This window comes from Stigmatopora nigra, chromosome 11, assembly GCF_051989575.1.
Source record: "Stigmatopora nigra isolate UIUO_SnigA chromosome 11, RoL_Snig_1.1, whole genome shotgun sequence".
In the NCBI taxonomy this organism is placed as follows: Eukaryota; Metazoa; Chordata; class Actinopteri; order Syngnathiformes; family Syngnathidae; genus Stigmatopora; species Stigmatopora nigra.
This window is the reverse complement of record NC_135518.1, coordinates 14,058,482-14,082,800: the sequence shown is the minus strand read 5'-3', so window position 1 is coordinate 14,082,800 and position 24,319 is coordinate 14,058,482. Positions and strand designations below refer to the sequence as shown.

At 38.5% G+C, this 24,319-nt stretch overlaps 1 protein-coding gene across 1 annotated transcript in view; it reads left to right on the top strand.

Moving 5' to 3' along the window:
* tns1b (tensin 1b) overlaps nt 1-24,319 on the top strand; it is a 78,142-nt gene that overhangs the window by 8,628 nt on the left and 45,195 nt on the right. The window contains exons 2-3 of the mRNA XM_077727973.1: nt 12,012-12,126; nt 17,027-17,064. Of these exons, the coding sequence (XP_077584099.1) occupies nt 12,012-12,126; nt 17,027-17,064 (153 nt within the window). The remainder of the gene's footprint in view (nt 1-12,011; nt 12,127-17,026; nt 17,065-24,319) is intronic.

The following is a 24,319-nucleotide window of genomic DNA, read 5'->3' as shown; positions in this document are numbered from 1 at the left end:
ATCAAAATAAATATTTTAAAATACAGTAAGTCCAATTTTCTATTGTAATATCAACATACAAAAAACATATATACCTACCTTTTTATAAAGTATGATTCTACTCTTTAAATGCAAAACTCAATTTCTGGCAACATTTGAAGCATCCAATTCAATTAAGCCACACGTGGAGTGCATCGCCGCATATTCTGTCTTGGATTTGGGCACGATGCCCGTTTGCAGATTTGCTGAACGCGGGCGGCCATTAATCAAGAAAATGCGGCACATATGGGAAGACTCCGTCACACGGCAATCACTTAATGAATTGATGAGCCCAGGCAAGGCAAAGCAAGGCAAAGCAAGCCCTTCAAAACTAATGACATGCTGCTTTAATATTTTTATATTTTACTCAAGATTTTTACCTTGGAATCTCTGCAGAAATTTGCCTGATCATCATCAATTCTTCTTCTACTTAAATATTAAACAGCACTTGGATATTAAACAGTCCTTGGATATTAAACAGTACTTGGATATTAAACAGCACTTGGATATTAAACAGTACTTGGATATTAAACAGTACTTGGATATTAAACAGTGATTGGATATTAAACAGTACTTGGATATTAAACAGTACTTAGATATTAAACACAAGACCGGCAACCAAAAGACCGGCGACCAAACGTCCGGTCACGATTTGTAGTCGTTCTATAATGAGGGGAAATCATATTTGTGTATAGATAAGCACTAAGAAGAGTTGAGCTATGTTGTTATGATTGGTAAAATTATATACGCTGGATGATGTCATGGTGTGTTCCGATTGGCTTAAAAGTTGAAAATGTCTGCTGTGGGTAGTTGTGTTGTTGTTTTCTGATAAGTGGAGCCTTCTTTCTAAGCCAGGAAAATGGAAAAACGTGCTCTTACATGTGAGGGCTTCAGTAAAGGGAGGGTTGGCCTTCTATTGTTTTCAACAGATGGAAGTCATAGGGGGGTGGAAATGTGTGTACTATGTGTGTGTGTGTTGCATATTTATTTGAAGCGTCTTTCCACATGGTGACTTACCATTCATGGGATGGACACGCCCCCTTTGCTGTCTTTGGCCACTCAATGTCGACTTTTTGGTGTCATTGGTGGGTTTAGGGCATTTTCAATTGGAAATTAAACATTGAGATATAAAAAGGGCATATTTTTCACCCATTTTTTTATTATGCAGCAGTTAAGGGAGGTTGACTTCCTCACCACCATTTCTCAAGGACAGCCAGATGAATAGAATTGACTACTCATCTACTTAAGTGTGCGTCATTGACTTTCATTTAGGTTGTTTCATAAAGGCAATGTCAATCTTTTGCGGCAGTGCAAATTTAAAGGGAAAGCTTGTCATAAAATCCATGCGCAGACTCATTTGCTCAAAACCAAATAAACTACAATATGTAGACTACACCATCGGAATTCCCATCCACTACACAACCTACCAATGACAAAACATCTCCAAATCCAATACATCTCCAGAACCAACTATCCTAAAAAAAACTCTGTATCACAGGTCGAAATACTCAAAGAGACCCCATCGCTAACTACAGTATTCCCCATAAAAACTGTCAAGATGGAGGGGGGGGGGGGGGGGGGGAAGGTGACGGGAAATGGAAAGGCCAAAAGGATCAAGGAAAGAATGAAATTAAAATAAGTGCGACCAAGAGGGGTTAAGAAGGAGGGGAGAGAGGTAGCATGAGATGGAGAGAGAGACGAGGGAGGGGCAGGAGAGATGGATAATAAGAGTACCCCCACCCCCTTTTTTTGCTCCATGTGGTGAGGTTGGAGCTGGCTGACCCCCCCCTCCCAGGCAAAAAAAAAAAAACCCACACCCCCCCCTTGTTCCCCCCAAAAAAAGCTTTGTGAAACTTTGCCCCGGCAGAAGGGAAAAGAGTGAGGAGAGAGAAGAGAGAGGCAGTCCGGATCCAATTAGAGTCCAGAGCTACACTCAAGGAACATTCAAGGGGAAGAAGCCAAAGGATCCGGACCTTCCCCTTAAGAGGCAGGCGCCCTGGGCGTCCGCTTTGGTGCATCAAAATGATTTGGATTGGACGTCCGGAAGTCGTCTGAGAGACCCTTCAGCATCCCTTGTCAGTTTAGCCATGCCGTCGGTTTCCCTCAGCATGCCGATGGCTCTGGCCGGTCCTGCTCGTACCTGGGTCTGCCTGTCCTGCATGTTTTGGGTGAGACTATGAGACGATTGTAGTGTGTTAGACGACTGTCTGTTTCTTGCTGGGAGAATTGCATTTTTATTGATTTTTTGGGGGGGTTTGGACATATGATGAGTCTGGGAATTGAGTTGTGTTGTCTGGTGTCTATGGATTAAAGATAGGGACCATGTCAAGGAGTTTTTTTGGCATTTTTCTGTTTTTTTGGACACAAGATGACTCTGGGAATTGACTTACCGGTGACTTTTGTTGTCTGTTTTTTATGCTCTGAAATTATGGACCATGTCAAGGAGATTTTTCTGGCATTTTTCTGGTTTCTGGACACAAGATGACTCTGGGATTTGGCTTGTGTTGTCTGGTGTCCATGGACTAAAGCTAGGAACCATGTCAAGGACATTTTTTGTCATGTTTTTGGGTCCTGGACACAAGATGGCTCTGGTAACTGACTTACTGGTGACTTATGTTGTCTGGTGTCCATGCTCTAAAGCTATGAACCATGTCAAGGAGATTTTTCTGGCTTGTTTTCTGGTGTACTTGACAAAGTCTCTGGGAATAAACTTTCAAGATGTTTAGTAGCAGGCATTAGAGATCTTTTTCCGATCCAGACTAACGAACCAAAGCATCTTTTGGGTGGTCTCATTGTCCAGGTTGACCTTTCCATGAATGGACAAGATTTTGGTGCCCAGTCTTGGCTTTTTGTCCTGGACAATCTATGTGGAAATGAACTTTTTAAAGGGAACTGGTCTTGATTTTCAGAATGGTTTTGGAACTTTAGGGATAAGAGATGTTTCTGCGTCCTTTTCAGGACAAACGTTCGTCTCAATTCAGACCGAGAGGTCTATTGGGTGGTCTGCTTTTCGGGGGTTGGGTACAGGGTCAGATTCCGGTCCGCGGGGGGGCCTTGGCACGGCCACACGTTGGAATTAGGGAGATCCGAGATGAGGGTGAGGTTGATGAGGTTGGGAAAACACAACACAAGGGGGCTGAATGTCTTGACCTCTGGGTCCTTCTCTGAGCGTTTTCTAGTTGCTTATTCAGCGGCCATTTTTTTCCCTTTCGCTTGTGTAATTGAATCTGGTTGTGCTCACTGAGGGCTTGTTTGTTCGCTTATGGCGTTTCCGGGTTGGGAATTGCAAGGAAATGTTTAGTTTTGGCTTGTCTAAAACGGTGGCGCCAATTTCTAAAGTTCAATGTTTTTGGGTTTGTTTTGTCGGATAAGCAAAAAAAATGGTTAATATTAAGATGGTCAGGCCTGTTTTTGCTATACTAAGTCAAGTTATTTAATTATTTTGGTTGGGTTTGACGCATTTTTAGATCCAAAACGTTTTATATTAAGGCAAAAAAAGTATTTTTGTGTAATTTCTGCTTTTATTTTTGCTGATGCACTTCTTGGATTCTTAAATATTGCATATTTTAATGTTTATAATGTATATTAGCTGTGCTAAGTCAAGTTATTTAATCATTATGGTTGGAATTGATGCATTTTAAATCCAAAAAGTTTTATAATAAGCCAAAAAAAGGAATTTTCATTCAATTTCTGCTTGTATTGTTGCTGATGTACTACTTGGATTCTTATAAATCATATTTTTCAACGTTTTAAACATAGAAAACTGCCTTAGCCATACCATTCTAGAAAAACCCAATCCCTAAAAAGCCCAAGATTCAAGCAAATTCCAAAATATCAAAACCATACAATAGAAAAAGCCAATAACAAGAAGAACCCGATTCATTTATCCCGGGATTAAAGCGCATTCCTGCTTGAATAACGTGAACGTAAACGGCTGAAAGAAGGGAAATCCCTGAATAGACTATTGAGATCCATCTTTCTCCATTCTAGGTCGCTCCTTTGGGACATGACCGCACAGCGCTTTTTTTTTCACCAGGGGACGGGATAATCTCGCAGAGCTCTTCATCAGTTAATTACCGAGGTGAAAGCAGGGAGTGGGGGGTGCCGTAAAAGACCCTCAACGCGCTTAGACCTCCCCTCCAGTCCCTGATCGACTGCATAGAAAACAAAGGCAGCTCAAGTATTGGTAACGGTCTCAATATGAGAACCAACCATTAATTGTTAATGTCGTTAATTGCATAACTGCTAGGAATTTTAAACTTAATTTTTTCCCATGTAAAAATATGGTCTAAATTGGGATGGGATATTAATATGTATTCATATGAATAATCTTCATGGAGGTTTGTGACTCCAGTGGAAAATAACTGCAATTTGTGTGTAATTCAAAATGTTTGCTGGGAAAATAAAGTATGTTAAGCCTGCACGTTAGGTCGATTGAATATTGGATTATGTTATGCGCAATAGTACCATCGCAAATTATTATTTCAATTGACTAAAATAGCAAAAAAAGACTTGGGAATTTGGAAAAATCTTACAAATAGACAGACTCCCTTCTTCCAGAAAAAATTCTACTCTTTGTAATTTCTTGAGTAATAAACAGTAGTTTTTATATATTTCTAGATCTTACAAAATTATTTTTGAACTAAAAACAGAAAAAATGATTGTAAACTGACAATTATTCATATAAAAGCGAGAAATTTAACATACATCTATGCTCTTCATTTTAATTTGATCCTAAAACTGAAAATCAGCACTCATGATTAACTTTCCCGGGCCACACAAAAGGATACACCAGGCCAGATTTGGCCCCCGGGCCGCCACTTTGACACAGTCTACCATTAGTTAGCAGAATTAAAGCAAGCGTTATTAACTATAAGAAATATTCAAATGGATCAAACCATTTAATCATACCAAGCAAAGTGTGTGGGCAAGGAGCCTTTTTTTGGCAGAGGCCATTTTTAATCAATGTTTTCTTCTCCTTTTCACATGTTTGCTTTGGGCGACTTGCATGAAAAATCCCCAACAACAAAAAGGGACGGTCAACCAGCACTTGCTTGATTTATTAGAGGTGTTGAGCTTTGTGTAAGCCCCCTCCCAAGCCTTTGGTTTGGCCAAGAACACCCCCCCGACAAACCCCCCCAACTTGGGGTATGCTTGACTGGGCACATTTGACTTAAAGCTCCCATGGTCTTTTGGCGTTGGTGCGATTTGAAGCTTTTTTTTTTACCCAATTTTAACGCTGCCTGATTCAAGGAGATTGAGTTCAATTATGTCCACTTAACTGCGTACTGACTTTAATTCTTTTCATTCCTTTTAAGGCTGCCAAATTTGATCTGAATCGCTCGCTCTTGGACGTAAACTTTTGTTTGGCATGATTGAACGTTGGATTCTTTGCTATGCCGGATTTGTTCTTGGGTCACTTTGACATGAGGTCATTTTGAAAATATGCTTTTTTTTTGGAGATGGTGATCTTAACATTGGTTTCAAAGTAGTAAGTAGATCAAGGGTGTCCAAGCTAGTTTATTTTTGGGCCAAATGACTTGGCGCAATTGGCGTCCAATCCATTTTTAGTGGGAAACTTGGATTATTTCCTATTGATTTTGTGGGATTTTGGTGATATTGGTTTGTTTGCTGCATACTGTTGATTTTGGGGAATTTTCTGACTTTAATTTAAAAAATATTTCAATCTATTAATATTACATGATAAGCAGTTTTGTGGCCACACAGACTTCAAGTCACTAAAAGTCGTAGTTTTTGAAACAAAACAACTTCTGGTTGACTAAACATAAAAAATAACATTACAATTTACTAAATCTCGTAATATTATGTCATTTTTTTCTCTCCTAATATTACTACAATCTTGTAATATTACAAAAAAATAGTTCTTGGTGTTAACACAAATTTAACATTGGCAAAAGTCTGCAAATCCAAACAAATTCTGGTTCACATTACATAAAAATAAGCTAAAAAATGATGTTATCCTCAATATTAATATTTTAATCTTGTAATAGTACATTTTTTTCAATTTTAATCTTATATTATTACGATTTTTGTTGCCCTATTGGCCCACACTTTTAGCACACCCGAATAATATGAATTAATGTCTGCAGAAACGTTACCCGTTTTAACAAATCAACTAAAGTATTCAAGTATTTGTAGTAAATAGCTACTAATTGTTTCTCCATCTGTTGTTTTTGTTTCTTTTGCCCTTTCGCAAATAACCTTGGACCATCTCCAAAACCATCAAATCGGGGTTACCGTGTCGAGGCCCCTGACCGGGAAGTAAGTGCGGGGGTGGCGTTGAACTTCCGCCAGATTTTAAACCACTCCTCGCTAGGATACTTGGGAAAATATTGACATTTTTACTTCCTTGTTGACAAAAATTAGAACTCGGAGTTGAGTTATGGTTGACTTGGAATAAATTCCCATTTCTTCACTTATGGATGACTGGTTCATTTCCAGCTAACACAGATGAAATGGATGTGGAGGGCGAGGCATGGGGGGGGGGGCGAGTTTGGAATGCCTGGGGTTTGCACCCCCCACTCCCCAAATGAATAGCAGGTGACTGTTCATTGTAAAGCCATTCGGACACTGGGAACCGGAGAGCGGAAGAAAAAAGAAAGAAAGAGGAGGAAGGGAAAGTTCTTTCCAGGGTCGTCGTTGTCGTCCATTGTTTTCTCATTGCGATTGCTGGGAGAACTAGCTTTCTCCTTGGGGTTTTCTCCTTTGGGTTTTTCCGTGTTTTATTGGGATAATGTTGGGCCTTGGGAGGCAGGTTGAGAACCCTTTTTGCAAAGTCGGGTGAGGAATTTAAGTGGAAATTAGGATACATCCAGTTGAGTTGTCTTGAAAGTAGAAGTAGTATGTGTCAGGGTTAATGACAAAGTACCACCAAGTACTTAAAAATACCGCAATTTTGTTTATCCTGATTGTACAATAGTAACTCCAATCTATGATTATAGATTAGAATTTAGTTCATCCCATATTTGGGAAAGTTTATTGGTCCCAGTAGCAAGACATAAGACACACAAGACATTGTAGACCTAGCTAACAAACTGGAGCCACATACCCAAAGTTTGGGAACTTTCTTGGTGCCAGTAGCAAGACAGAAGACAGAGAAGACATTGTAGACCTAGCTAAGAAACTGGAGTCACATACTCACAGTCCAGGACATTTCTTGGTGCCAGTAGCAAGACATAAGACACACAAGACATTGTAGACCTAGCTAAGAAACTGGAGCCACTTACCAAAAGTCCACAAGAAGACTGAGACTGAGGTCTTTACTTTAGAGGTCTAAAACATGGCTCCCATTAAACTCAACCCAAAATCTGACAATCCGCCATGATGATAAACTTTTGCTACATTGAAACTAGATGGCATGATGTCAAAGTTTACCAACTGCGATGTCCCATTCGTCACTGCCAACTCAAGTATTTGTTCATTTCCGCACCAGTGAATGGCTTTCATTGGGAAAAGGGAAAAACCCTAAGAAAAGCCAAGTCTTTTGTCTTTAACGTCCATGTCTGTCGTCGCTGGACGACAACCCAGGGATGGGCGGAATCCAACGAGGCCAGGGTAGGGTGTGGATGGAAGCCTCTTGGCTTCTAAGTGGAGATAAAGCCAAACTTGGGTGGGAAGTGGGAAGGAACCCAAAGGAAGACACATGGAGAAACGTCTCCACGCCGCCCCCCCCACCATGGATCCCGTTGAAATGTCCACTCATGCATATGGCGTCCCATATGAGAGACGGCGACACGCTAACTCACTGATTAACCCAGTTGACTGGAGAGACGGGGGTTGGAGAACAATGACAGCGTCTGATTGGCTCAGGTCGGAACTCGGCCTCGTTATTGACTTTATTACCTTGTTCAGACACTCGGGGGGGTTCCGAACTCAGTGGGATTCTTAACAATACTGAGGGTGACATGAGTTACTACGTCATTTTCAAAAATAATCTTTTTTAGAAAGTACGGCACGGTGGTTTAGTGGTTTGCGGGTGGGGCTCACAGTTCTGAGGTTCTGGGTTCGATTCCTGTTAGGTGAAGTTTGCATATTTTTGGCTGGGTTTTTTTCCGGGTACTCTGGTTTCCTCCCATAGTCCAAAAACTTGCAAGCTAGGCTAATTTTACAGTATTATTGTTGTTGTACAAGGTTGGGATGAGAGAAGTAGTTGAACTAAATATTATTTTCATCAAAATTATCATCATAATCTGCCCGCATTTAACATTAAATTTAAAAAATAGGCAATAATTGCCCATTTATCAAACATACCCACTTCTGGATGGTTAAATATGAATAAATCAGGATCTAAATTCATGTTTTCTGACTACTTAATGAACAATATTTAGTTTATTTGTTTCACTTTCCATGCAATGAGTGGCTATTTTTATAAGGCAATAAAATATATGTATACTATGTATAGAATATGAGTAAACATATGTGGAATATCGCAACATAGGCAAAAAGTCGGCTTTGTTTTTGGCGCTACAGATGCTCGTTAATACCAACACACTTTTTTGTTCAGTCTGCAAATGATGTAATGAATGCATTAATTGCATTAAAATGATACCCGCTGTAATCAGTGTGTATGTGTGTGTGTGTGTGTGTGTGTGTGTGTGTGTGTGTACTTACATCACCATGAGTCACACTTTTGGAATCAGTTGAGGGACGAATTCTGCAGTAAAAAAAAGAAAAAAAGAGCCTCCGGGTTACTTTTGGCAGCTGGAATGCGTCTTTTTAAACTCAAAATATGGAATCCATTACTTCTTTTTTTAACAGTAATATTAAGGAAACGTATCTGAAAGTCGGCCATTTTAGTGCAAACCAACATTTCAAGAAAATCACAGAATTTGCATGTCTGGAAACTTTTTTGATGGAAAGAGCCATAAACAATTCATATTTTTTAAAATGTTAATCCTTGAGAGCCTTTAAAAGTCAACATCCATAAAAATATGTACCTTTTTTTAGACACGTAACCAATTTTAAAGTATTCGGAAAATTTCCAAGCAAGACAGACACAGAAGACATTGTAGAACTAGTTAAAAAAACTGGAGCCACACAGAAATCCTGCAAGGTGGCGGCCTATTGCAGACTGAAATTATTCCTTCAAAATGTCAATAGAATAGCAGTCATTTCGACATAGTTATGCAAAAGCAATTTCTATAGTTTACCTTACAAGTTAACGAATATCCATATGGACCCATCAAAAGAGCCAAGAGTGGCTCCCGAGCCACAGCTTCCCTACCCTTGAGCTAGATATAATTTGCAATAACATTGTCAAACATTCCCTAATTAATAAAATGTCACGTTTGTTAAAAAAGATACAAACAAATTTGACTAAAAACAACAACAAAACAAGGGTGGGCACATTTTGACATCTATTTTCCAGCGAGCCAAGGACGGAAATGTGTGTTTTTGCTCCCTTTGTGCACGTGTTTGCGCATTTTCATCTTGTGTTTTAACCCGTGTGTGCTAATGAATGCCAAGCGGCAGATTATGCATTCGTCGCCTGGGGAAGCGCCGCCGTTCCCAGGATGCGGATGGGGGGGCTGCACTGGGGGGAGTGGGGGGTGCTTGCTTGGCCCCGAGTACATGCGCACCCTGACCCTCAACTCCGGGGTCCCGTCTGCTCGCTTGGAATCTTTCCCCACTCCTTTGTAGCTCTTTTCAAGGCCTGGGATTTGGTTTCCAAAACCTCCTGACACCCATTGAAAAGGGAAAAAGCGCTAGGGCCAACTTGTTTATGAAGATATTCCAAGAGTTGCTTTAAAAAAGTAATTAGTAATTCTTTGGCGGCCCTACCCCCATGACACCCCCCTGGAACCCCCTAAGCGATTGGCTAGACCCTGTCCTGCCCCCCCTCTTTAAAAAACAATAAACAAACTCCTCGAGTGCCAGCTGCATCGCTAATGGTCGGAAACAATTAGCAGTTCACAAAAGGAAAACATGGCGTTCTAGTGACCGCTTACTATATTTACACACTATTTTCAGGTTAAATGTCCGAGGCCGGAAATGCGGGAGGATACACAAAAGTCCCTGATATTTAGGGGGAAGACAAATGTGTACATAGGACAAGTACTTGACTGGGTAGCCCCCTAACACTACTACTACTACCCTAGCATCCCTCCTACTGGGCAGACTAAGGGAATGCGGCTTTAGAAATGTCAAGGAGGCATCTAAATAGACTTGACAAAAGCAGATTGATGGACATTTTCTGTTGGGGTATGAGTTTGGAGGAATGGCAATAGTCTTGTGGGGTTGAAGTGACTATAAAGTGGGCTAGGAGATGTCGAAGTATTACAATATTTACAAGGATAGTCTTTGGTTTTTGCGTAGAACAAAAAAATAGCAAAATTGTGGAGCTGAGATATCTTTGTGAAGGCCTGAATGTCAAAAGGATGAGGTTTATATAATGGAGGGAGCATTAAATTGTGCATTTTGTGGTTCAAAAGGTAGAATTGAGAGCCGAAAAAAATGGAAATAGGACCAGATTGACACTTGCTTGAAAGGACTGAGATTGGTTTGACTTCAAGACATTGGTGAGTCAATACTGGGTATAAAAAGGAAACTGATTTACTTTGATTGAAACCAAGATGGAGACCAGGTTGAAACAAGTCTAAGACCGTAAAAGGAAAAACTGAAACAGGACTGATTTGGGGATCAAGACTGAAACAAGTCCAAAACCAAGACAATGATACCTTAACTCAAACCATTTGTTTCACTGATTGACAATGATCTAAAACGGCTTTTTTTAGTTATGTTACCACTCATCTCATAACTACAGGTTTTTTTCGGGCCAAAAGACTGACAACAGGACCTTTTGCGTCCGTCCAAAGAAGCTTCCCAGGCAAAGCATCTCGGATGGATCCAGAGCAGCCACGGCTGCTATTTCAGTCTAACTCGATTAAGCTAATCACGTTAGGTACCGATAGCCAGCGGGGAGAAATGAATGAAGGCTCGGCTTGAGCGCTATTGCCCAGCGCCTCTCAATTCCAAACAAGCGAGCTGTCACGCAGGGTTCCAGAAGCTCCAAGGTCGCTTGCGTCGTTCCGTGACTTCAACCTTCGTTTGAACTCGCTGCTTTTTTGACAATCTTTTGTTATATCGACATTCGTATTTGCTGCCATGTCAACCTGAAAGGTGGATAAGCCAATGAACTGGAAGAAAACCCTACAGTAAATATTTCTCCCATAAATATAATTTTGAGAGCTGGTACAACAGTACTTAGATATTAAACAGTACTTAGATATTAAAAAGTACTTAGATATTAAACAGTACTTGGACATTAAACAGCACTTGGATATTAAACAGCACTTGGATATTAAACAGTACTTGGATATTAAACAGTACTTGGATATTAAGCAGCACTTGGATATTAAGCAGTATTTGGATCTTAAGCAGTACTTGGATATTAGGCAGTACTTGGATATTAAGCAGTACTTGGATATTCAACAGTACTTGGATATTAAACAGCACTTGGATATTAAACAGCACTTTGATATTAAACAGCACTTTGATATTAAACAGTACTTGGATATTAAACAGTACTTGGATATTAAACAGTACTTGGATATTAAAACAGTACTTGGATATTAAAACAGTACTTGGATATTAAACAGTTCTTAGATATTAAAGAGTGCTTAAATATTAAACAGTACTTAGATAATAAACAGCACTTAGATATTAAACAGTACCTAGACATTAAACAGTACTTAAATATTAAACAGTACTTAGATATTAAACTCATGAATATAATTTTGAGGGCTGATTTCAAATGCCCCTCCTCCTGCTCAGATTTTTTTTTACGGATATTTATGATTAATATTCACAAGCAGGTGTTCCATTTATTCACCACATTATGCAACAACGAAGCGTTTGTCCGACACCTGCGGGAACATCTGTTTTCAACGAAAACCATCACCTGGATGCCGTGAAGGAAAAACTATTTAGCGCTAACGTGCCACCTGTTGTTTTTTTTTGTTCATTCTCCACAGCCGGAGGAGTTGGAGACTCTGCATTCTCACACGTTCCGGGAGAAAAGCTTCAAAAAGTCCAAGCATTGCTACGTTTGTAAACAACTCATCGTCCATGATGGACTTCTCTGTCGAGGTTAGTCATAAGTGCACACTCTATATACATATATAAATATTAGTCATGTCAAACTTGAACTTTGGAGTTAGCATTGTTTAATTTTACAAGCTTGGACCACCTTTAAAAATACTGGATAAAAATACTGGAAAATGCCAGGGCCTAAAGTAGCTCACGGACTGCCTTAAATTGCGTTAGAATCTAAATTCTAGTTATTTTTTACAACTCACCGTCTGGGAATGAATATTGCAGAAAATACAGTGGTACATCTACTAATGAAATACATTGGTATTGTAACTTGGATTTTTTTGTGTAAGTAGAAACACATTTTACCTGGAACGGCCTTAATCCAGTCCAAGGGTCCAATCCAGCCTCCAAAACCTTAAAAAAAAAGAAAAAATAGTATAACAATATGCCATTGGTGAAATTATGCATTTCACAACTTAAATTTCTTGACTTTATTAACCTGAATATTTTGTAAGTAGAGGTACTGCTATAAATGCACTAGTAACATATTTAATGATAGGTTGAATGGTATTTAAACTAAAAAAATCCCTAATATTTCAACAGAAACACTAAAAAATATTGTAAATCCTAAAAAAAGATAGTTTAAACATTTTAATTCAGTTACCAATAGAAGAATCCTACATACCATTGATGGCCCTCATCCCACACTTTGTAAACCCTTGCTTTTGAGCACATGGTATTAGAAGCATTTGCCCCCTGACCCCTCAGCGCCCTCTGCGCCCCCGGTGTGCTGCTCTTGTTTACCAACATTGTTCAGTCACATGGTCTATTGGATGACACAAGCACTTGGACTAACTCCCACCCAACCATGGGTTGCCAGGATACAAGGTGTGGGTTACGCTCACAATAGGCGTGTTGACGCAGGTTTGCGGCGCTGTTACAAAACAAGGTCCTCCGTAATGGAGTATTTTTGGATAGCCACAAGGCCTGCGGGGCAGGAAGTCGATTTTTTTGTTTTTTTTACCACCCATTGACAGAAGCACAGGTTCAATTTGTGGACAGACTGAATGAAAACAACACAATAGAGTCGTGCATGTGGGTTTATGTGTGTGTATGGGAAAGGCATGGTGGAAGGTTATCATCGTTTATGGCTGAGCTCATACAGCTGGTATGCAGATCATACTGAGACACACACAAAAACACACGGGTTTGCAATATATTGTAATCAGAAATATTTGCTGGTAAGGGTTTTTAAAGCAAACTTTGGGAAGTAATTCTATTTTTTTTGTAGTAATTGATTTGAAAATGGTCAAAAAGGTCTTACAACAACAACAAAAATATGTTTTTTTTATATAGGTGTGAGACATTAAATTATTTTTATGTCAAAAAACGTAAAAAAAGTGTGTGCACCTGTTGCTATTCATAAAACGGAATAATTTGCTTTATGTTTAAGTTCGTAGGCTGAAATTTTAAGATAACACTACAAATGGGAATTAGACTAGATTTTTATGGTTACTTCTGTAAAATGAGTTTTTGTGGCCTTTTTGGTGTTCAGTGAGATCGGAAATAAAGTATAGGTTGAAAAACTGAGTAGTGCAAATGTGTGGGTGAGTGCACCATCTGTTGGATAGAAGGTCTTATTACAATCTTTCCTACTCTGACAAAGTGCTCCCAAAACTAACAAAAATAATACAATATAATATAAGATAAGATAGCCCATTACCATTGGAAAATACATACCAGAAAATAATGGAAAACGGAATAAAAAATATATAAGTAGGGTCTATTATTCTATTTTAGTTGGTCTAAAATCCCTCATCTACTACATTATTACTATATTTATACCAGGGTACACACAATTATTAATTATTTATCAGTTTGTTGTTGTTGTGCTCTTCCCTACTTATCTATGTTGTTGACTAATTTATTTTTACTATTTATTAATTATTTATTGGTTCTATTTTGTTGTTGTTATTTGTGCACTTCACTTTAAATCTCATAATAAACTTGTATAATAACAATAAAAGCATCCAATTCAATTCAGTATATAAAGTACTGATAAAAAAAACGTATATACAAGAAAAATGCAGTAAGAATGTAGTCGTCGGGATCACTAAAAGTACTAAAGCTTTTCCTTTTTCACATGTAAAATACTTTGGCTAAAAGTGAAGCCCTGTTGTAAACAATGGATGCCTCGCTAAGGGCGTTGACTTTGGCGCGTCCTTCACTTGCCGCTCACGTGTCCGTCCAGCTGAACAGAAAGACGTAATGGGGACAGGACGGAGGGAAAGTGAGAGGAAATTCTGGGACCAAACCCACTGATTGTGTTGCGTGTTATGTGGGGAGGGGTTCAGCCCAGCCCTGTGGGAGTACACACTTGTTGCCCAAGGACTACAGGAAGGAAAACACCACATATTTTCCTTCCTAAAACCTTCGTGTACAGTTTGGGCGCATACAAGTACAGTAAAAAAAGGAGTATTATAGTATAGGGCTGTTTAGTGGGGTTTTTTGGGGCATATTTGCTTGATGGGTGACATGAATGCGTGACTTATCTGGTGGGATTGTTGGAGATGTGATGGTACTTGCGTTTGAATAGCGACGCATCAACGCAAGCTGGATAAAAAAAGCGTGGTGTTGATAAGGCGCGACTGTGGGAAGAAGATGTTGACATTGGCTGGATTTCCTTCCAACTTTATTGTGCACTTTAGCTTTGATTTATGAGTAGAGTTATTTCGAAGAAAGAGGGAAAAGTTTATAGAAGAACACTACTTTTTTTACTCACTATTTGACAGTCAGTCATTTGGAAGATGTTTTTTTGTTCATTAATATGTACGCAACTCAAGGGGGTATTTAAAAGGAAATTTAAATTATACTGCTCTTTTGTATTGAATTGAATGCTTTTATGGTCTTTATGCAAGTATAATGAGATTTAAAATGGATTTATAGTATATTCAGAGGATGCTAAATACATACACACATATATACATATAGATATGCATATATATATATACACCTACATATGTATATATACACATAGATATGTATATATACACATGTATATATACACATAGATATGTATATATACACATACATATCTATATATACACATATGTATATACATACATATACATATATATATATATATATATACATACACATACATATATACATACACATACACAAATATTTACATATACTTATATTTGTATAGGCTCCAGTTTCCTAACTAGGTCTACAATGTCTTCTGTGTCTGTCTTGCTACTGCAACCAAGAAATTTCCCAAATACAGGATGAAATAAAGTTCTAAACTAATCTAATATGTACATACAATACAGGTGCATTCAAATGAAGAATCTGTCAAAAACTGCTCTTAAAGTGAATAAAAAGCCATTTTTTTTAAAGAATAACCTGCCCTAATAAAAAAACATCCATACAGTCCATAACATTTGTGACCACCCACCCCAGCAAAATTCAATTCCTGCTACTTACATTTAAACATGGAAAAATCTTTAACAAGTACACGGAAGATTTTCCCAAATGTTTTGTACTTTATTTCAGAATATACTGTTCCTTTACTCCGCTTGTGCGACACGAGCTGTAAATGTCAAAGCCTCAAAACCTTGGGAACATGAATGTTATTCTATTTGATTTCTTTTTGCTAGAATTTCACGGCGCTGCCCGCATTTGATGGCCTATAATTATCAAGTCAAAATGACTTTCGCCAAAACACACGCAGACGAACGCACACTTGGTACGAGTGAATGCCTAAATAGGAACCAAATGCGGGATGATGTCATCGAATTTCTTTATTCCCCTGTTATGTTGTGGGCCAAATTGACCCATTTTCAAGTTTGTACTTTGTCGCTATGAAGAAAGCTCAGTTTTAGCCTATAGGAGACATATCATGCATTTTTTTTCTCCCTCCCCACCACGATTTTAAATGGTTCCCAAATGTCTGTGACATTCTTTCATCAAAATACCCAAAGGCCCCGCAATTAAAGCATCATTTCGAGTACACTAATGTATGTTTTGCTTCGGGGAATACAAATACCTCGGCATCCATGTTAATTTGTGCTTTGGATGAAACCTGATGCTGTTCTGCTTGTCTTCCACTGAGCCGTGACAGTCTAATGTAGGGCTCACGAGCCATATAAGGCTTTTTGAATGGGTGCATATAGCTTTGTAAGACAAAATCTAGCGCAAGGGTGTTGGTTCACGGGTCGCTTTAACGTCAACTTGATTTTACTTGGGCCATTTTAAATGTAATATTTAGGTTTTTTTAATAAATGGATTAAAAGTACTGGATTAAAAGCCCTGAATATTCCGTTTTTTTATATATCTAAAACAATGTTTATTTTAGCTATTTTTAAATATAATTTTCGATGTTACTAAATTATTTTTGAACTAAAAACGCAGAAAAAATGGATTCAAAAATGACAATTATTGATTTAAAAGAGGGTAATAATGATATATAATATATATCTATACTCTTCATTTTAATTTGACCCTAAAACAGAAAGTCGGTACTCATGATTTACTTTCCTGGACCGCACAAAACGATGCGCCGGGCCAGATTTGGCCCCCGGACCACCACTTTGACACCACAATCTAAAATTTCAATTCCAAGGACTTTGAAAATTCAAAATTTCAACTCCAAGGCAACAAAAATTGAAAATTTAAATTTTTGATGTATTTGGAAGAGCTGTTATAAAATTCAACTTCAAAAAATAATCTGATTACCCAAAATAAACAAAGAACGACATATTTTCCAACTTGCATTGAAAATAAACAATTTCTACCAAAATCTGCATGCTATATAGTTTTATACCCCTTACTTTTCAACCTTTTTGATCAAATTACAGTAACAAGTAAGCCATCCCTTCATTTAAAAACAATTTCACGGTCCAAAAACCCTTAAAATAACCCACCCTACTTTCTTCTCTTTCCCCTACAGTGTGCCGGATTCCTTGCCACAAGAAATGCGAAGCAAAGGTAAGACCCCCAAAAAAAACCTCTGGCAAACATCCCACCCTTGCAAAAAAACATTCACGTGCCGTGGGCCTTATTGGAAATTTGATATCTTTACAAAAGCATTTCAAGAATCTCCCAACAAGTGTTCTGTGTCGTAATATGTTGACATTGGACCGCCATTTAAAGATTGTCCTCCATTCTGCAAATTAAAAAAAACACCTCTGGGGGCTTATCAAGCCTTCACTCGACTGATTAATGTCGTTTAAGGAAGACGGGGGCGCTTAAGTCGGGCGTTAACGTCTGAGGAGTACGTCCACCTGATTTTAAACGTACAGTAGCCTCGGTTTGGTTTCAATTAAGAGACTAGCTATGCCCAAACCCTGTATTTTACTTACAGGAAATGCCAGAGGTGCATTGCAGACAGTCTGTACTAAATATGATGGGGAAGGGGGTGGGGCCAAGGGGGAAACGGGGCGGGGCCAAGGGGGCAAAGGGGATTTTGAATCATGCTGGAACGAGCAAGAACAGTAGAGTTATGAGTCCGTTTTTAAGCCCAGGCCGGCTTCGGGTTTCGTCTAAGCTTTCTGAAATTTTGGGGGGAACGGAGCTCGGAAACACGACGTGTGTTCTATCGCTTTGTTTTGCCTCGAAAAAAGGCGGCGTCAGCAGCGGGAAGTCGTTTCCGCGACGACTGCTATTTCCTACTCTTAATTACTGGCAGCTATAAAAATATTCAAATGTGGTCAAGGCTCATCAGAGTGAAAAATTATGATTATTTCTTTGATAGGGGAGAATTTTTTTACAGGTTTAGTGCTGCAAAAAGAGACACTGAAATAAAATAAAAATACTACTGAAATAGATTCGTACTGTATATATTAGGACTGAATGATCATACTCAAAATATATTTTATCGCAATTTTTTTTACCAAAAGTGACATTTTTTTGCGGTGATACTTTTCAACCAAATATATAAGTTCTCAAAAAAGTTACTGCTGCCAAAAACCGATATGCATAAAAAAATACTACTGAAATAGATTACCACTGTATATATTAGGGCTGAATGATCATGGTACAATATATTTTATCGCATTTTTTTTCCAAAAGTGCATTTTTTTGAGATGATACTTTTCAACCAAATAAGTTCTAAAAGAAAGTTACTGCTGCCAAAAACAGACCCAAAAAATACGACGGAAATAGATTTTTTTTAACAACAGTGTAGTTTTTTGTCATTTTGCTGTGATACTTTTCAACCAAATACACAAGTTTAAAAAAAAAACATAGTTGCAGCTGGCTAACTCAATAATTTTTGCAAATTTATATATGTTGGCCAAATTTAACTTGAAAAATTGTCAGTATTTTTTTATGGAATGCACCAAAAAGTATTTGCAACAGGCCCTATTTCCCCCAAACAATCAGACTTTCGTGTCGATGAATTCGGTATACTTCATACTTCAAGCGCTTATGTATACAAAAGGCAAACATTCCAGTGCAAAAATCACAGGAGCATTTCCTTTTCCAAACATTTCAGAGGAACATGTCACGGCCTCGACAGGAAACAATTAGCCCGCAAAGCGCAGATGACAAACAAGGGAGTGACTACGACCGAGTCTCGATTGGAATCTCCAATCCAAAATGGCTTCTTTTCAATCATTTATTAACCTTACCTGAACTCTACTAACTATGAAAACTGCTCGAGTACGTTGCCATGTATTAGTCATTCACAAATCACAATACTCTAGTATCATAAAAATACCCAAATATAATTTGACACAGTGACCCTACCTCAATTTATACATTCGCCCTCTGGTGGCCAACACGGTTTCATTCATCCCAATTAATTTATCAGGTGTTTGATTTGTGCAAATACTAAGAACAAATGCATACTTTTTTTCTTATTCTAGACCTGGGGTAGGCAAACCTTTGGGCCTGGGGGCCATATTGACTTTAAAAATTGGACAGATGGGCGGGGTCAGCTACAAGATACGATACATACAAAAAAGTGCATCCATTAACAGTACATATGAAACATAAACAAACAAAAGGGCTCAAGTATTAGCATACTCATCATTAAAGTATAAAGTACAAAGTAAGTAAAGGAATGTATTAAGAAATATTAAAATGTCATTTAAAAAAAGATGGAGGGGCTGTAAAACACCAAAAACAAATAAGAGTGGATAGAGTTACTGCCACTGGCTTCCGAGTGGCGGCGCCATCTTGGGGAAAAATATAAATATTTGGACAATTTGGGCGGGCCGGATTAAAAAGCCTAGTGGACCGGATGTGGCCCGCGGGCCGTAGTTTTCCTACACTGCGCTAGACCAATATTTTCGCAGTAGGGTTAAAATGTGTGTAACGGCAGTGTGTTTATTTACAACTGGATGTGAAAAAGGCTGTAAGGCATGTAGGCAAAATTTCACATCTTGATGGAGAGTACTAGAAGGCAATGTTACTTCTAATTTTTCATAAATCTGGACGTACAGTCAACCTACCGAAGCACAATGACGACCACTGTGACGCCACATCACGCTCATTACCACCAAACAAAGTACACCTGTCATCACCATGTGCATTTTTACTACTATCTAGTCATCATCTAGCCATAACATTTCATTATTAATATGCATACATGAAGGATCTTCATAAAAGAGAGTGGATGTTGCATAAAACTGGCTTACCTTGTTTTCCACGTGTGTTGTTGAGGTAGTTTGGGTTGATTAGATGGTCGCGTTAGCCTCAACCGGTCAGTGACGTGATTGGCTACGTCACGTGATTGCATCACATCCGATGATTGGCTGGATGCCTGCCATTCAACGAATTACACTGTAAAAAGTGTGACAGAAAAAAAGTTAGATATTATATATATATGAATAAATATATATATTATTTTTTAAGTATATACATATATATAAATATATAAGAAAAATATATTTATATATCTATATATAAATCTATAAAATTTCAACTACTTTTTCAAACGTTTTTTATATTTAACTTATTTTACTATATTTTTCATTCAATGAATTACACTGTAAAAAATGTTACAGAAAAAAAGTTTGATATTATGTATATATAAATGAATGAATATATATTAGTTTTTAAGTATATACATACATAAATATATAAGAAAAAACATATATTTATATATCTATATATAAATCTATAAAATGGCAACTATTTTTTAAACATTTTTTTATATTTAACTTATTTTACTATATTTTTCTCTCCAAAAGCATTTTCTTAATCCTACAATATCACAAATTGTGTTTTTTTTTTAAATCGTAAACTTATAACATTTTATTCAATTACAAACATCTTTCAAAGTGAAAGATTCCAATATTTATGTCAACATAAGATATCTTTTTCCACCCGGATGCCCAAAAACTCTGATAAAACCTTCTTTAAAATATCAAAGATGGGAATATTTGAACAAAAGATTGAGTGTTACAAGCTGGCAGCGGCTTTAACTCATCACCAAGGTCATCCATCCTCCCGATATAAACAAAACGATGATCCTCCCCAAATATTTTCATCTCAACTTAACCCGCGTCTTGAGACAATCACAGTCATAAATATGTGTATTGCGCAGTCAAGCTTCTGTTGCTAGGCAGAGTTTTGCTCAAATGAACCCTTAAAGCGCCCACCCGCCTGCCAAAATGGATCAACACACCCAAAAATCAAAATCCAGAGCATCATTTCATGTCTGAATTTGAAAAGACGAGTGCCAAATGCCACCCAGAATGGGTCCTTTACCTCCACGTTGATGTCGTAGAGACTTTACTGTGTTGGAAACGGCAGGGACAACAAACAGGAACACCCAGACTCCAACACGATGGAGTAATCAGAAGTTGCGGGAAAGAATGTCAACAGCAGCCAAGAGCGTGTAGCAGACAAGTGGCAGTGGGGTGGCAAGTGTAATGCAAGAGCGGGACATTTGGCAGGGATTCCATTCGGGTGCCAATCTTCACTGCTTTGCTGTCAGCCCTTTCAAAACAAAGAATACCCGGATTTTTAGTTTACATACCATGGCTGTTGGACGTAAAATTAAGGTCCCTTTACGGTCTTGTATATACACAATAGGCCAAACCCAAATTTGGGTGAATTTTTAAATACATTTTTTTCCAAAAAATGTGTCTGTAGGTATTATGCGGGTATTAATCAAACCCTCTACTGCAAGAACTCGACTCACCCGTATAAATGAGGTCTCTATGTACTCACAGTTTGACTCGATCCAACCCAGGTTGGTCCTCACTGTGTGGAATTTGCATGTCCACCCTTTGACTTGCGTGGGTTTTCTCCGGGTACTCCGTTTTTACACACAAGGTCTCTATGTCCTCACAGTTTGACTTTTTCCATCCCAGGTTTTTTCTCACAGTGCAGAATTTGTATGTGCTCTACAACTAGCTGGCCACCCATTTCAGCTAGAATGAGCTCCAGCACCCCCTGCGACCCTTGTAAGAATAAGCTATTTAGAAAATGAAATGTTTTTAAATCTTTTCACAGAAAGAGGGTTTTTTTTCCAGCATGTGAAATGAGAATGCTAATATGCTACAAAAAAATGTACATTTATGAATATAGACAAATGGGCGGAGCTAGATTCGACATTGTTGTCGTTTCTACTGGTTTCTCATGCTTTACAACAGATGTGTGGCATGCAGATGTAATGCTAGCCGCTATTCCTACGGCCAGAGTGGCCCCCATGTGAACAAACACCAGGGACTTTCCCCCCTAACGCGTCCCGGTTCAGGCCGTCCTGGACATAAAAGGCTTATCTCCCATAAACAAGCATGTTTTTTTTCTTTTCGGCACCATAAAGCACACGCCCCCTTTCTGGCGGCCCCTCGTTTCCTTCCTGGATCTTGTCGTTAATGGCGAATTAAACAACACTTGCCGCGTCGACATCTGGCGAACACGGGGGAAATTAAGGGAGCGCGTCGCCGGGTCGTTTTTTTTTTTTTAGCGGGCTACCGCTAACTTTGAATTTTGACAGTGTGAAAGTATGACTTGACGGGATGTCCAAATTCAGATGGATTTGATATTTGGACCACATTGACTTTAAAAAATGTGACAGATGGGTGGAGTCAGCACAAGATACGATAACATATAAAAAAGTGCATCCGTTAACAATACTTATGAAACATAAACAGAAAAAGGACTAAAGTATTGACATACCTATCATTCAAGTCAAAAGCATAAAGTACAAAGTAAAGTAAGTAAAGGAATGTATTAAGAAATATTAAAATGGCATTTATAAAAAAGATAGAAGGGCTGTAAAACACAAAAAAAGAAATAAGAGTGGATAGAGCTACTGCCACTGGCTAACGCGTGATGGCGCCATCTCGGGGGAAAAATACACACAAAAAAATACAAAAAAAAACCAAAAAACAAACAAAAAAACATTTGGGCAACTTCAGCGGGCCAAATTAAAAAGCCTAAGAAGCCGTATGTGGCCCGCGGGCCATATTTTGCCCACCCCTACTCTATAGGGTTTAATTCAAATTAGCATTTTCCAATTTTTTTACATTTTGCCAACATTCCATTCTTAAAAAATACAAGCAAACAGATACTTGTATTTCTCTAGAGTACTAAACCCATAAAAAAAACTTGGGAGGTCAAGAGGTTAAACACACTAATAGTCATCAAGTTCTTCCGAAAGTCAAGGGTGTCGGAATTGAACTCCACTTAGCCAATCACCATGCAGTCTATCAACTCATCACTGATATTAAACATAGAAAAAATTATTAACTGCAGTAACTTGAGCCTAAAAAACCCCAAATACATTAAAAAACGAGAGCTTTCTCCTCCTCCTCCTCCCAAAATCTACCCATACAAAATTAGTATTGAATCCCTGCATTTTCCCCTCTCTCTCTTTTTCTCTCATGACTTGAACACACGCCTCGAACAAGAGGGGAGGAGAAAAAGCTCAGACAGCAAACACAGTCAGGGAAAAAAGCCGTAACCCAGTAAAGGCAGACTTTACCTCCCTTTCTCCAACGCCGGCGTGCTGCACTGCGATCTTTACACTAGCGGGATGTTAAGATCAGCCTCCTGCCGCACTTCCCGCGCTCTCCTCCTTATTACTTGGACATTTTAAACACTACCTTTCAAAATGGGAAAGAGGATCAACCAGATCGACTTAAACTAGACGGACTTTGGGGCTCGAACACACACACAAACGGCAACTATCCCTCTTTTTTTTGACACACACTCCCCCTTCGCTACCAAGGAGATGATGCAGTACTAAAAAAAATAAAAAATAAGAAGCATTGCACCTAAAAAAAAGTCCAAACCAGGATGGCGACTGCTTTATTTCAGGTAAGAAAACCCGAATTTTGGATAAAAGTATTGCTTGTTACTTTTTTTGTGTATTTTTGGGAAGTACTCCAATTTTTTTTTTCATTGGAATGCACTAAAATGTTTGACAAGCGCGCTCACTTAACATATGTAAGCATTTTTTTGGCCGTTTTGGAAGCACACAAGCATCAATTTGTTTGGAATTGAAGTCACGTGTGTGTGTGTGTTTGCATGGTTTACATTTAGTGGCTATGCATTTGGATTTGATGGGGATTTTATACATTCCATTGACAGGATCCGTGTGGTCGTTTTTTGGTGGAAGTTTTGCGGCTGGGTGAAGTTTAGTCCGTAATTGGACCTTACATTTTTTGGGGGAAGTATAAGGCTTGCATTGGAGGACATGATGGGAAACCTACGGCCCGCGGGCCACATAAAGGCCTGCTAGGCTTTTTAATCCGGCCCGCCGACGTTGTCCAAATAATGTTTTTTTATTTTTTATCTTATTTATCATTCTCCCCAAGATGGCGCCGTCACTCGGAAGCCAGTGGCCGTAGCACTGTCCACTCTTATTTGTTTTTGGTGTTTTTACGGCCCCTCTATCTGTTTTTAAATGACATTTTAATATAATTTAATACATTCCTTTACTTACCTGACTTTGTACTTTATACTTTTTACTTGAATGATGAGTGATGAGTATGTTAATACTTGAGTCCTTTTTTTCTGTTTATGTTTCATATGTACTGTTAACGGATGCACTTTTTTATTTGTATCGTATCTTGTGCTGACCCGGCCCATCTGTCAAATTTTTAAAGTCAATGTGGCCCCCGAGCCCAAAATTTGCCCACCCCTGTACTAGATTATTAATGTTAACTCACCTAGTGTACTTTGTTTCTTGGGGGACGACCGATGATGTTGAGACAGGTTTATAATGTTTTTATTCCCAAAATCGGCAGTTTTGTAGACTTGTAGTAAGCAAGTTTGCTTC